Source organism: Egretta garzetta, unplaced genomic scaffold, assembly GCF_000687185.1.
Source record: "Egretta garzetta isolate BGI_Z169 unplaced genomic scaffold, ASM68718v1 scaffold9, whole genome shotgun sequence".
NCBI lineage: Eukaryota > Metazoa > Chordata > Aves > Pelecaniformes > Ardeidae > Egretta > Egretta garzetta.
The window spans coordinates 2,308,142-2,323,410 of record NW_009260763.1 but is presented as its reverse complement, the minus strand read 5'-3'; the positions used below and the strand labels follow the sequence as shown (position 1 = coordinate 2,323,410).

The following is a 15,269-nucleotide window of genomic DNA, read 5'->3' as shown; positions in this document are numbered from 1 at the left end:
CTGATCTTGAAAACAAGAGAAGTTTCCTGTAAAAGAAAAGAAAGCTCTGCAGCTCATAGGTTCTTACTTTTTTTTGGGGGGGGTGGTGGTGGTGGGTTTTTTGTTTGTTTATTTTTCAAAAAGCAGTGGAATTAAAATCAGCCTAGAACCCAGACACTAAGTTCCTTCAGCTGCACATGAGTGTTTGAGTTGATAACTCTGGTGTAATCTCCAACATGAGTTGGGGGGGAAAAATATATATAAAATGATTTCCTGCTTGTTGCTAAATCCCTGTGTCACCTGGGGACAAAAGGGTTTAGAACAAATCATGGAGCATATTTTATTCTGGAAAGAGATTATAGCTATCAAGAAAGTTTCATGTGAAGATAAAGCAACATACAGAGTGGTAGTAGCCCAAGGCTGACCTTGTACAGTTCTGAACACTAGACTGAGATTCCACCGAGGGAACAGTAGGTGGAAAATGTCTAATTAACCCTTAGGATTAAGGAAGACAAAGTCTTTCAATTTTTATTGGACTGAGAATTGAGAAGAACACTAAATGAACTATATAAATATTAAGGAAGAGGGATGGACCTGTGACAGAACCAAATGAGAAATTGTTAAGAGTTTGCAGACTGGAAAGCTTCAAAACTTTTCTAAATCAATGGCTGTGTGCCAGTATAGTATAGGAGAAACTTAATTCGATTTTAAGTGAGTTAAGTTCGGTAGGAGAAACAGTCACAGCATGAGTTACTTATCAGCTAATTTGCTGTCATCAGGGAAACTTGAAGGAATGTATTGCATGGCTACCATTAAAATGTAGCAGTAGTCTCTTTCTTATTTGTTCACAGCCTGAAAATTCATGTATTATCCCAGAAGTTTTCCCTCTAGTACAGCATGCATATTATCTACAAGAGCACTGATAGCAATGGAACGTACAAAAGCTCAGATTCAGGATAGTGACTGTCTTCTAGTAAAGTATGTGTGAGTATTAAAATAGGAGGTTTTATTTATATTGCAGCTGATGTCTTTCACTGGTTAGTAATGTTATGATTACTATGCCAGGCAGGCTAGACCTTCCAATAACTAGAAATTTGCTAGGAGGCAGTTACAGCATAACAAAGATGATCTGTGAACCTTAATTTTGATAGGATTTGATTTTGTGTCGTCTTTTAATGAGCCAATCCATAATGATTTCCTGTCGTATTTTTGTTAATGTATTTCCTGCAGTCATCTGAAATCATAAAATCATAGGTGGTCTGTGTGTTTAGTATGATTTGTTAATATGAATCTCTTTCACAGTGGTTTTAATGCTGCATAATAAATTAAGCAATTATGTTAAATTGCATTAAATATACAGTGTTGTATCTGTTTAAAGTAGCAAAGAGAAAAGAGGAATGCTATTGTGCTACTAAAGGCACTTAAAGAAGCATTGCTACATTCTTGTATGTATTGCCTACTGGTAATTATTAAATAGAATTAGCTGATTGTAAATAGCTTTGTGTGGAAAATAAAGTAGCAGGTATTTCAAATTATTACGTCTGGTCCACAGTTAGGAAGAAGCTTTATTTCTTGTTCCAGCCCATTTAATTTTTTAAAAAATCAGTCTCAAACTGAAGTTCAGCTGTCCTTTTGAAAGGCTCATCATTCTCTGAAATGTTGGAGCTTTTCTAGTCTTTTCAGGTCAAATTTTTAATAAATACCATGCTATGTCTAACATTGCATACTGATTGCACAGTAAATCTCACATTAGCATTGCATTTAGCCTACTGCATGCTCATTTACTAATTGGCAAGTACCATGGCACCTGCAAGAAAGAACAGAATCATCTCTGCTCTGAACGTCAGTTCCCTTAATTCTTCTAGTACGGTGCTGCTTGTTGTTTTACACAAAAGGTCATGTGCTGTAGTGAGGATTAGGGACTATTTTCTGTAACCTTCTCAAAACTGTGTTAAGCTCTGAAATGGTTTAGTTAAGTACCATATTCTGACCCCTTTTTCAAACTGTATTAGAAGCAGCATGCAGTATTTTAAGTAGTGCTAATTATTCTGCTAGTCCAGTCGCCTTCAAAACATTCATAGTTTTGAAGTGAATGTAAAGAGATTTGTATCTTTTTCTTCAGTTTGCAGATTTGATTATTTTCTGCTCTTTGTTTTTATTTTTATATTTTTTCCCCAAGACCATGTTCTTGTGGGACGTTCGAGTCAAATTAAGAATGTATTTTCTTCAGATTCAGAATTCATAGACATTAAGAGCAAGAGAGTTTGTGGTGATGGATGAAATACAACCTCCTTTATTTCAGATTTGTGTGATTCCACTCATGGCCCAGAACATGGTCATGCCAGTGGGACTTTATCTTACCTTCTGTTTTCCTGAGATGAGGGAAAATAAAAAATAGAGGAGAACCAGAAGGATGGAGATGGGGCACAGCAGGGAAGGGAATGGCAGACTGGTAAGGAAGACCGAGGATGGGTTTTCAGATGTAATTCACCTAATATTGTGGCTGGTTCAGGCCATTAGAGGACATCATGACCTTAGCTAAAAGGTGGATTTGAACTCTTTTTCTACAAAATTCAGTTCCACTAAGTGCAAGTATGTTCTTGACTTCCAGTGGTGTCACAGACTGATACGCTGTTCTGTTGCTGAAGTTATGTTATTCTCTGGCTGGTTGGTTTGTTTGGGGTTTTGTTGTTTGGCTTTTTTTTTTTTTTTTTTTTTTTTAATACCATGACACTGCTTTTATGCAGCTATCATACCGTGTTCACATGAATGAAAGTCAGTTTCTGGAAACTTTTGCTTACTAACTGCTACAGGCTACCCTGCAGGTACATTTATGTCAGTACTCTGTGACAGGTCCACCAGACACCTCAGTCATTTGCCTAAAACTCTGTCTTTTAGGTTTCTCTATGCAGATGCTGTTTCACTGGGCTTTGTTCAGATCTTTTGTGACTTCGAACATACTTTGAGCTCCAATTGGGCCATTGTTTCTGATTATTTCTTGAATTGATGCTCCTGCTTCACACTTAATTGCTTTAAACTTCTGTGTTATCTCTGTAGTTTGGGTGCAGTAGTCTCCTTTTGGGAGACTTGGTGCAATAGAGTGCACTTCTGGTAATTTTTAGCTTTATTGTTCCTAGATCTTTGGCTTAGCACAGCCATTTGATAAAATCATCTGTACTTTTGCTAGGGTACTCAGCTCTTAGGTATCCAAATCAACTGCAGAACATTATCCTTCAAACAGATTCTATGAAGGTTAAATGAGTCAGTACCTCTCCACTACTTGTCAGTTCTAGGTAGCCTTACTGAGCTGTGTTGAAGCTTTGGCATAAGAAATGATACCAAAGAGTGAAAAATCCCATGCTTCTGTTGCAATACGTAAATATTCCTCAGTTTTCTTCAGCTTTCTTTCAGATCATTTCAAATCCTGGCATTCCCAGATTCATCATTTCTTGATGGTATCCTTGCTAGCACAAGGAATGAGGCCTGCTGAAAATTACTCTCTGCTTGCTGAAAATGGTGGTGCTATACATCCAAATTTTGGCTTAACTTTGCACTCTCCAGAATCTTGTCCTTTAGTTAAGGCCAGTTGTGCCATTGCCAACTGACACATTTGAGATTTTCAGAACAGTCCAGTTGAGAGGTTCGGCAATTCACAAACTGTGACTTGCATAGTAGAGAACTCTCCCCAAACTACCTTGAATGGGACTCAGGCTATCCCAAATTTAGGTATAGGAAGCCCTTGGTCTTGGGTTGACTTGGTATGATGTAATATAGTCCACTGAATAATACTACTACTAATAGTAACAACAATAATAATGCTCACCACAGATATGTCTTCAATAAGTCTTCCATTATTTGTTTCAGATGACATCATAACTTTTAGAATTGCAAGCATTTTCCTATACATAATCCTTCTTGTATATTTTTTACTTTCTTTTCTGCTTCAAAAATTGAAAGAAAAACTATTTGGCTTCTGATGGTCAATTCATAGTTTAATCCCTTTCAAGTTTACTTTGCTTTTTTTGTGTACTGTCAGGATGCTGCAATTTTCACACAAGCTGCAGAAGATTTTTGGTTTCAAAAGGATCTTTCTAAATGTAACTGTCTTTAGAGTTACTCCTGGCATGCTGAATTTTAGAGGGCCAATCCTGAACTGCCTATCACTGCTTTCCAGCACTGGCTTCACTCTGACACTCACAAGCTCTAAACTGCTGCTCTGAAGCTCTTAAAAACCTGTCTCTACATTACTGTGTAAATTTGCATTTGAAAAAAAAAAAACCAGCAAATAAAATCGTGAAAATATCTAAAAAACTACTGGTTTGGGGGTTTTTAGAAGAGTATAATGGTAAATTAATGGAAAAGTAAAATTTGAAAGAGAAACAGTATTTGCTCACAGTTACATCCATTTAGTTTCTGTAAAGCCTAAAAAGACTGTAGAAAGCAATCTGTTCCATTTTCTGTTTTGTCATGTTTTAGTCAAAGGAGTAATTGCTTCTAAAATTAAGCTTTACGGCATGTATATAAACTTTTAGATACACTGTAGTGTACTCATGATTTCATGATATTTTATATTTTGTATGATTTTCAATTAAATATTTTGCTTCTGTAATTTCTCACATACTTAAGATGAATAAGCAACATCATTTTCATACTGTTAAATTCTATTAATGCATTCAAGATTTATTCTACATACATGTTCTGCATACTTTTAAATACATTAAATAAGAAAGTAGCACTGCTTGTCTATCCTGTCTAAGCTTCATGAAATTATATCCTACTATGCCTCTTGAGTCTTCCAGTTAAAATTTGGAAGACTCTGATGGTATTCTCTGAAAGTTGGGAGGAGGTTATGGGATTTGGTGACATAACTGTAGTGGAAAGCTGGTGTTTTAGACAGATGCTGGAATCCTTGAAAGACCATATTTTGTTGTCTTGCTTCATAGTCATATCTAAGAGAAATATTCATCCATTTTAGGCAACTACTTTGTGAAAACATTTTATTTATATGAAGTATACATATTTTCCTAAAGATTTCTTTCTATAAAATAAAACGTAAGATTTTTTCCGAAACAAAGGATAAGTAGATAAATAAAACACCTCTTCCTAAACCAAAACCAAAGGTTGGTTTAGTTGAACGTTGGCTCGAGCAGTCATACAATATTCAGCCTCTAACTATGGAAGAGGAAAAAAACCTGCAGAATTGGAAGGAAACTTGTCTTAGCATTATCCTTTTTTATTTATGAAAAGTCTACAGAGACTTTGATTCATTGGATGAAAGTGATTCAGAAAGCAGATGTCAGTTTTTTCCTTACAAACCTTAGGCTTGTGTTCCAGCCAGCTTTGTCCATTTCCTCACATAGGGCAGTGCCTAGAATCCCTCCTCTTGCTCTTTTTAGGTATATTGCTTTGTCTTGTTTTTCATGGCTTTTCTGTTTGCTTTTGGAGCAGATGAGTGCAAGCTTCAAGTACCTTTGCGTTTTCAGTTAGTCCAAAACCCCATAGGTTTGCTTCTGTTCAGGCCTTTTTTTCTGTGTGATTCTGAACCTGGAAAGGTGGATTCTGTCTCTGATTTTGGAGGAAGGACTGAATTTCCTGAAACTGAAGAAGTTTGTGATGCATATAGAGCCATGGGTTGCAGGTTTCCTGAGCTTTACTTTGCCTGGAAAAGGGAAGGGGATTTTCTTCTCTGGGGTAACTTAATGTTGATAGTGTGTAGGGCAAAGTAGACTAGGAGATAGGAGAACACAAGAATGGCCATGCTGTCAGACCAGTGGTCAAATATTCTGCTTCCGACAGTGGTTATAGTAGACATTCAGGGAAGAATTTGGAGATGTTTCCAAGAACATTCCCCCTGTATCCATCAATTTGGGCTATCTAAGGTGGGGTGTGACTGCTTTTACGTGTCTATCAGTGGATTTCACTATCATGCTGCTGTTTACTTTCCTTTCACCCCATAAAAGCTTTCAGCTTTCACAATATTCTGTGGCAAGCAGTTTAAATGCATGTTGTGTGATAACCTACTACTTGGGTTTGTTTTCAGACCAGCCATCTGCCACTTGCTGGTTTCATTTGATACTTCCCATCCCTAGTATTGGAAGAGATAATTTGAGTAAGCAAGCTGAATGTAAGGCAAGGTTATCATGCTTTTAGAAAAACAAAAAAAGCCTTATGCGATGAGAAGCATGTTCAAAAGCTTCTTTTCAAAACTGAATGAATTATGATTAAGTACTAATAAGCATGTATCTTGCATTACTGTCAGGGTGGTGCTTGTTACAGCCACTAAAGCAAAGTGATTGCTGTTTATTTTCAGTACTTCCGTGCATTTTCTAAAGATATGTAAACTTCTGTCAATAAATCTTGAAGCTAATATAGCTCTATTTTTCAGGAATCCCTTGTTTTCTGATGTGATTTTAATTGTGACTTTTTATTGTTGTTGTTATTCAAGACTTAATTTTATTACCTTAGTGTCGTTCTTTACCTATAAAAATGTTACATGTGTGGTGTTTACTTTCAAGACTTGCTAGATTACTAGCATTGCTTTATACTTTATGACATTTCCTGTAGGATGAGAATATAATTTCTTATGTCAACAAGCAATGTCTGTTATATTATACAGTTATTGCATATGGTACTCCTACACTTGCTTGTGGTGTAAATGAAGGAAATAGATGTCAGACAATGAAGTGATGTTATGAACATGTTACCTCTCCCCTTTTTGCTAAAACCAGAAACTTGATATATATGAGGCTGTCCCAGGGAACTGAGTGGAAATCTTGAAGGACAGACGAGTCTGCCCATGAACTGAATACATTTCTGTCTGGGAAGGCCCATTCAAACATTAGCTGCAATCAAAGTAGGGTTTCTGGTCAGGAGGAGCTTCCTTACCACTTTTAAGAACACTTGAAAAGAAGAAAGAATATGAGACCTCTTTTCTGTCCTACTCCTTGCTTTTCTTATGGGCAGTAGCTACTAAATGGGAAAGTGATGGGTTGACAGCTTATATTCTTCCTGCTTTTTTAGGTTGCTTTTGTGATATGTTAGAACAACTTTGATGTGATACTTGACCTTCTAGTTATAAAATCTGGATGCTTATGTGCTAAGGCCTCAGTCTTTATCATCTGAAGTGTTGTTGACAAAATGTTCCTCAGGACCATAGTCACTGCACACACTGTACCTGCAGATTCATTTGTTCTAAGAGTTTAGCTGACGGTCCCTCCTCTAGAATTGTAACTTCCACCAATTTTAGTAATCCCTTGACCCTTTCTGCAGGCACGGTTGGTCTTGATCTGTAAGCAGAATTGTCGAATCTTAGGGAGCTACTTGAGAAGAAATTACAGTCAGCGCGAATGAAGATGACACAATTAGAATTTCAGATCTCGTTGAATAAAAGATCAAAATACTTTGAAAGTTGGGGGGGGTATAAATTTAACTAAGGAATTGTAGGTGGTGTGAATTTTGTTTTAGATACTAAAAGAGGGAGTAAATCACTTTGAACTTTTTGGCAGGTGAATGTTGATGTGGTTAATGAGGATTATGATTACAGGGAGGGATGTTAGGGAAATATGCATTTCAAAATCACAAAACAAAAAGCAATTAAAGAGGAATGCTAATCAGCTAAAAACTGAATCCTGAGTCATGGCAATTTGTAAGGTTTTTACCTTAACCAAGTACGAGAGTATTAAGATCAGAACAAAAAGATTTCTAGTTAAGTCTTTCATGCATGCCTGCCTTAAACACTTTAGAGATGCTTATCAGCCTGTTATTTAAACATTAAACAGCAATTAGAGATAACCTCTTTTCCTACTGTGCGCTTTCTTATGCGATGGATATTGTTGGTTTTGTAAGTTTTAATGATCCACGTAGGGGTTATTTACATGCTTGTGGAACATCCAGTTAAAAGACTTTCAGTGTTGTTTTGAAGTAAAATGCCAAGCGTACATCCCACACTCTGAAAAATGTTTGGTTTGTGTTTAGGACTTGAACACAGCAATGACTAGCCTGGGCAGGGATTTTTCAGAGGAAAAACAAAGGTTCCGGAACAGAATTCCCTGTGAGAATCTTCTGTGTCCATAAAATGAGAATGCGTTGCCACTTGAGGAAACAAATCAGTCATTCTTGAAATATATTTCCATTAAACTGGCTCAAACTGGATTAGTAGAGTAAAACAGTGTTGATTTTACTGAAAACGTAGGTTTTTCAGCATTACCTTAGCAAACACCAAACTTACTAAATGACGATCACTTGTTGATAGCGTTGCCAGCCAATCGCTTCTTATTTTTCATTATGATGATTTAGAAACTTTTTTTTCCTAAAAAGTGATGTAGGCAATATCTCTCTGTTTTTATAATGATATATTTGTTAGGACAACTGTAGTGTTAAAATACTAAAAACAGTTTCAGAGAAGCATGACTCCTTTATGCTGGCATAGTGAGCACAGAAATAACTTTTTTCATTTCTGTGGACATCAATGACTGTGTTTAGTTTGTCACTGCCTTGTTGTTTAGTCCCAGATCTGCCTTCCTCTTAATTCTAGATGAAGCAATCCCTCCTACTTCCAGAAAGTCAAGGCAGCAAATAAAATAAATTTAAAAAAAAAAAAAAACAGTTGGGGTAATTGACCATAAAACAGCATACCCGGGATTGTGTATCTCTAAAACACGTAAATCAAGCTTAGACATTTTCTAACAGGCATGCTCCACTTCAAACAGTTTGAAGTAGTTTGGGTAAGTCCCATGTTCCATGGGACATCAGCTTACACGTGCTCTGTGGCTTCCTAACCCATGAATCTTCATTTTCTTGCCAAGAATTCAGTCTGCACATGTACCTGCCTGTATCAGCAGCCTTCTGCAAGGAAGCAAGGGGTACAGGGATGGTTTGCTGAGATGATGCATTGGTTGGTGATAGACTATTTCAAGGTAGTGCTTGAAATATGCTCTTTGCCTGCTTCTGCCTGCTCTAAAGAATTTCTAGGAGATTTGGCTCCATTTGCGTCCCTGAGGAGGAGATGGACGATGGGGGATTTTTGCTGGAAATGGCTAGATGGCAGATTTGGTTCTGCTCTGTCCTCCGTCCTCCTTAACTACCTAAGCGATCACAGCCCAGCAGACGGCAGTGTATCAGTTCCTACTGCCTCTGCTTCCACTGAAAGGCAATATTAGCCAGGCTTTACAAGTTCCTCTTGTTTATTACCCTTTATGTTTCTCTGAAAAATATGCATGTAAAAGGAGAGAAATACCAACTTTTAACACTTGATATTTCAGTGAAATTTGAAATAGAATTTCTTGGGACATAGAAAAGATACCTTGCTAGCATGGAAATTATATCCCTGATGAACAGTAAAAGTTTGCCAAGAAATGGAAGTGGCAAAAATTGCAAGAAAAAATTTACAAGAAGCAAAACTGTTAGAATATGATGGATTGAGGAGATTTGAGCAGAACACTTTTCTGCTAAAATAGCCATGTCCTCAAGGTGTCAATTTTATCACTTTCTAAACCGCAGTGGTGTATAAACACTCATCTTTCCAGTTTGATTCAAACTTGTATCAGTATGTCAGTATTTTATATAGCATTATGTTGTATATAATTATTTGTTACAATATACATTTAAACTTGGTATCTTCATAAGACTAAAAAAGCCTAAAGAGGTGTTAACTCATTTGTAGGGATAGAAAAGGAGGAAGGCTTTTTGTCAAATATAATGATTAATTCTAATTGTTTTAATTTTGTCAGACATTACAGCATTTCAACATTCCATCCTCAACCAAAAAGAATTTTTCCTGAGTTAGAGCCACTTCTGGCTTATTCCAGAACGCACATAGGTATTGCTGCTGATGCTTTGTCTGTAGCCTACATAAGTATCTGAGTTGCATGGAGGCAAATACTAGGTGCCATGAACATAATCTCTTTCTTTTCAAATAATTTACACTGGTAAAGTATTGTCTCCATTCTGTAGGTCCTTTGAGACATAAAAGGAATAAAAGTTTTTTGCCGATACTCAGAAGGTAGCATCAGTCTTCTGCATGTGAAAATTCCAGCCTCAACGGACTGCATCACTAGAAATATGAGTTGTGGCTGGTAAATGGCTTAAGAATTGTAGAGAATTTCTCCAAAGCCAATATTTATTCTCCTGGTTTTGTTTTACATTGCTGTTATTGATAGCGGTTGAATAAATGATATGAATGTGCATGAACCACTAAGACATGAAAACAAAAATACTGTAAGTACAAAAATTGCACATTGGGATTTTTTCTGAATCTGGCTGAATAACCTTCAGAAATTACATCCACCATTCTGTGGAGGTTACTTCAATTAATTCTGTGCTTCCAGATCCCTACTTTCTGTCCAAAATTTTGCTGAAGACCCCAACTCCAAATCTGTCCAGTAAGAGAGCAGTGGCTCGGAATTTAATCTAGGGCAATCTGATCTCTTGCTTTGCAAAGAGGAAGTCTAATAAAGGCCCAGGAACCTAGAACACAGACGGCTTTTTTGCATTCTGGCTGTCATTTCTGCGTACATTTTTGAGCAGATTCCTTTAATGTATTAGTACTGATTTTTTCAAAAGTTAAATTCAGAACTGGGGTGCATGCAAAATGCATCTTACTGCTAAGAAACACATTTCCAAATACCTGGTGAGGAAAAATCAGCAAGGACTGATCCTACAAAAAAAGTAGTGTCCAAAACCCATATCGCATACCCATCTGATCTGTAAAAAGAGTGATTATCTTAAAATGCTGTCTGAAAAACAGAGTTAGTGTTAAAGTTATTTGAAGTTGGTATTAATATATTCTGGAATTGTAGTCTCTGGATAAGGTTTACCTTCTGAACTTTCTGGATGGACTATCTGTGCGTATATGTGTGTGTACATGTACGTACGCCGCTGCCCGCTTACACACATCGGTGAGCAAGATGAGTAGGACTGTTATCTGACTGCACCATTAGGTAACAGTAAAGGTATTCCTCTACAAATTCCATGGCATAAATTTGCAGTGGTAGTAATTGCATCAATTAGTGCTACAAAAGGGATCTAACAAAAGAAATGGAGACCCATTTTGTTCGGATTATTAAATGGGTTTGAAAGGTTAATAAGCCTTGAGCCAGAAAACATTCTAGACTGATGTTTTACAAAACCAGGAAGAAAAAAAAAAAATATTTCAAGGGGCATTTGTCTCCTGAAAAGCAATTACCTCAAAAAAAAAAAACCCTCCTCCTTACATCAGACTTACCCTTTCTGTTCAAAGTCAGTTCTGTGTGGCTAAAACAATTTTCCTGTAGTGCAGTAGTATTTGTGGAGGAACGAGAATTAGTTAGCTTGTGGTTTCTATTATCCATAATCAATTAGATAGTTTACTAAGTTGCATTTAGTTGCACTGAAAGTAACAAAATTGCTTAACTGCTTGGAAGAGTCTTGAGGTTATGGGGTAGGTGAAGTGATATAATTTGCCTTCCTAAAACATTTGGTAGTACAATGGAGAGTTGGTTGGCTGTTACCACAAAAAGGAAAGTGTTTCTTAGAAGTAATCATACTGAGCATATAGAAGTTCTGATTATACAAATACTACTGCAAATTTTAGCATTATTCCTTAAACTGTCATGTGAGTTGGTGGGCTGCAGAAGCATTTTCACACTGTGCTTATGTATTGATTTTTCTTTATTCCCAGATCCAGGCCATGTATGACATTACCCAGTATGAGAATATTTTTCCTTTGTGCATGATTCTGGAACAACTTCTTCAAAATGAGACAGAAGAAAGTAACGTTTCAAGCTCAGACTATGATGGAGAAGAAAAAATCAAATTTCTGAAAAATCTTGATCAAATTATTCTGCACCTCTCAGATGAATTCCCTTTGTTTTCTTTATATTTATGGAGAGTGAGTGTTCTTTTGAATTCAGCTCAAATACAAATTGATTAAAACAAGCAGCCTACCTTTTAACAGTGCATTTGTTGTGGGATTGCATTGGAAAATTTTTGAGCCAGACAGGAAAATTGTTGTTATCGGAAGACGTTTACTTTAAACTACTGAGCTATACAGCAGTTTCAGAGATAATGCTATTTGTTTCCAATTTTAAAGAGAAAAAAAAAAAGTAATAATCCAGGTGCCGTTTTGAGTAAATGCTGTTTCTCATAATGGAAAACAATATGTTGGTGTTTGCATACACAGTGAAAATGGCAACAAAGAAAGTTGTTCCAGGTGATGTTTAGAATAAACGCTATGAAGTTTAAAGTTGAGACATAATGTGTGTGTAGAGCTTCCAAGTTAGGAAAGTAATGCCCATCTTTTAAGAGTCATATGGCTTCTATGTGCTTTGAGACAATGGCTGGTTGGCAGAAATAAAAATGTTTATTTTTAAACTTGGTAACTTATCACTAAAAATTCTTATAGGACAGACTTAGGTTCTGATTTAATTAGACGAGTCATCACCAGAGCAAAATAAAATCTGGTGCTCAGTTTTACAACTTCCTTACATTCATTGTATACTGCTTTGCTTTTCTTGTGTATGCACAGTAGGCCTAATTTACTCTGAGTTGACTAATGATTTCAAAGATTTAATCTGAGTAAGTTTAACTCCTTTAATGATTACTTTAAATCTTTCTGTTCAAAATTAATGAATATTGATAAAATCCCCTTATCTATTATCTGATTTTAAAATATTTATTTTATTGAATTATAGTCATAGTAATAATTAAAGTAACATATTTTAACAGAAATCATCTTATACATAAAAGGCCTTTAAAATATGTGTTCAACAATACCTTAACTAATCCAGATTATTTGATAAATTTAGAGGGTAACTATTATGATGAATAGAATTTTTCTCTAATAGATAAATAACATTTTAGTTTTGTTATATCTCCTAGTAGCGCATGTTCACTGTGAATATAAAACATTTTTAGCACTAGTCCTTGTCCTTCCCCTTGCACTTGTTTCATCAGATCCATTTTTATGTCAGAAAAATTCTCTGAAACACTGCTTTTTTAATACTGTAAATTATTTATCTTGTTAATTTGAATGCATTTGTTTCAGATAAATAAACCTTTGTCTTCTATATAAAACTTTGTCTTCTATATATGTAAAATATACTAATATTTACAAAACAAGTTACTTTGATGTTGATTTGGCTGCCCAAAGAGATTCTTATACTTCTTTATACACTGGCCACTGTTCTGTTTCTTAAACTTGGTATTTGGTATGTCATGTGCTGACATTTGTTTAATGCTTTTTTTTAGCAAAGTTTCTTTCAACAGAAATGCTTCATTTGCAAAACAAGTGTTCCTGAATATTCACATTATAAAATCGGATAAGTTTAGCCAAATTAAAGAAAATAGAGTTAAATAGGTATTAAAGTTTGGTAGCCACTCAGAAACTACTGTGTGCTTTTTGTTACTGCTTTACTTTTTCTTTGTTTGTTTGTTTCATTAAGGTAGAGGATCAGTTCTTCCACCTTCCTCCACAGCGCTAAAGCATGTTTACAATAAGAGCAAGGAAAGGAATAAACAAAAGGCACGGCTATCTAATTGATACAATAATTTTCATTTTCATTTTTTAAAAAAGCTTCATTCAAAAGCATTTTGTTAAAGAAAAGACATAAAACACAGGAGGATACTGGAATCTGTATAATAGCAAAATGTGTACCGTTTCAAGACTCCTGTTCTAAAGAACAGTTCCAATGCTAGATTGCACACCACTGCATATTTACTGATCAGTCGTCGAAAAACATTTTTGTTATTAGTAAAGCAACTCAGGCACAAAAAGAGACATATTTTCTTATCTGTGCATTGTAGCATTTTCTCACCAGCAAGATTTCTAGGCCACCGGAAGAGCAATGGATATTTTGGGAAACACATGCAACCTTGATAAGTTTTGAAGTAACTGCTGACTTGAGACATGATTTTTGAAATCTCTTTCACATCTTACAGAGAGAAGGGAGGTTGTGTCCAGAGATGGAATAACTATGTGGCACTTAGGCTCTGACAGAGATTTGAAACAGTTTGTTATGCAGCTTTGAAAGTGCTGGGGCAGAGTGCAGGTTCCCCTTGTAATGCCATTGTAGCAATTTAGACGCAAAAGTGCTATTAACTGGTCACCTGGCTTCTCCTTATCTGTTTTATTGCAAAATTAAATAGTGCAGCTGAGCCACGTTAGTGAGAGTATCTCAGCTTTGGTAGGAGCAATAACCTCTGCAACCAGAATAGTTATTAGACAGATTGTGGTCTCATGTTTCTTGAAGAGGCTTCACCAAGATGGGACTCACCTCATGATGAAGATGCACGAAGGTAGACGTCTCCATGTGGTTGGGATGTCTAAGCTATGAAACACAAAGTACCCTAATGTTTTGGGCTGGGTCTCTAGCTGCTACTCTAAAGGACTGAAGATCTCCTGTAAGTCCTGTGTCATATTTTCTCTCTTCATGTAGATGCCTCTGATACCCTGGAGCGTCTTTAGTGGCATTGTCACTAAATGTGTCCACTTGCTTAGGCGACTGCTTCAAGCAGTGATGACACTTGAGCTTAGATATGTAGCTCACTGACACAAATACACGTTTAGGTGTCTTAATGTGAGAACTAAATCCCACCTGTGTGATATCTTAGCTGGTTTTAGGAGTAGGAAATCCTAGATTTAAGTCCATGCTCTTCAGACAATTTCTGCTCTTGTCCAGTGACCATTAGATGTAACTTGAGTAAACATCTCTGTCTTTAGTTTTGAAACAAAATGGGATGACTGAGCCAGTCCCTGAAGCTAGCTGTTACAGATAAGGAGCTGCGACCCCATTGGCAGAAACCTTCCTGCCCCTTGGACTTTTAACTAAGCCTTAAAGTACTTACTAAATAGGTATGCGGACATCCAACTTTTACATATCTGGCCTCCAGAGAGGAATCCCAAATCCAGAGAAAGTACCTATGGTCTTTGCTGAGTGGAGACTATTAGATGTCTCAAAAGAATAACCTGACAGTCCCATGTGCTGAGCATACCATGTCATAGACCTAAAAAATAGGAAACACTGAAAAAAAAAAATAAAAATTGGTCTGACCTGTCATTGCTCCCTGGAGTGTTTCGCCTGAGTTACCCCTCTAGTTTTAGAATTAACAGTTTCAGGATATTTCTTTTGTCTTGCTGATTTCCCTTTTGTAAATATCTATACTTTAGAATTTGGCAAAATACTAATGTTCTGCAAATGGAAATTGTTCGGGCTTTGAGATATATATATATATATATGCATACACACACATACGGTTGAATGATATACTTCTATGGTTGAATTAGCAGTGCTTATTAATTAGTAGCCTAATAGTGA

At 36.2% G+C, this 15,269-nt stretch overlaps 1 protein-coding gene across 1 annotated transcript in view; it reads left to right on the top strand.

Moving 5' to 3' along the window:
- MEI4 (meiotic double-stranded break formation protein 4) overlaps nt 1-11,887 on the top strand; it is a 70,394-nt gene extending 58,507 nt beyond the window's left edge. The window contains exon 5 of the mRNA XM_009646096.1: nt 11,636-11,887. Coding sequence (XP_009644391.1) covers nt 11,636-11,887 — 252 coding nt within the window. The remainder of the gene's footprint in view (nt 1-11,635) is intronic.
- The last annotated feature ends 3,382 nt before the right edge of the window (nt 11,888-15,269 follow it).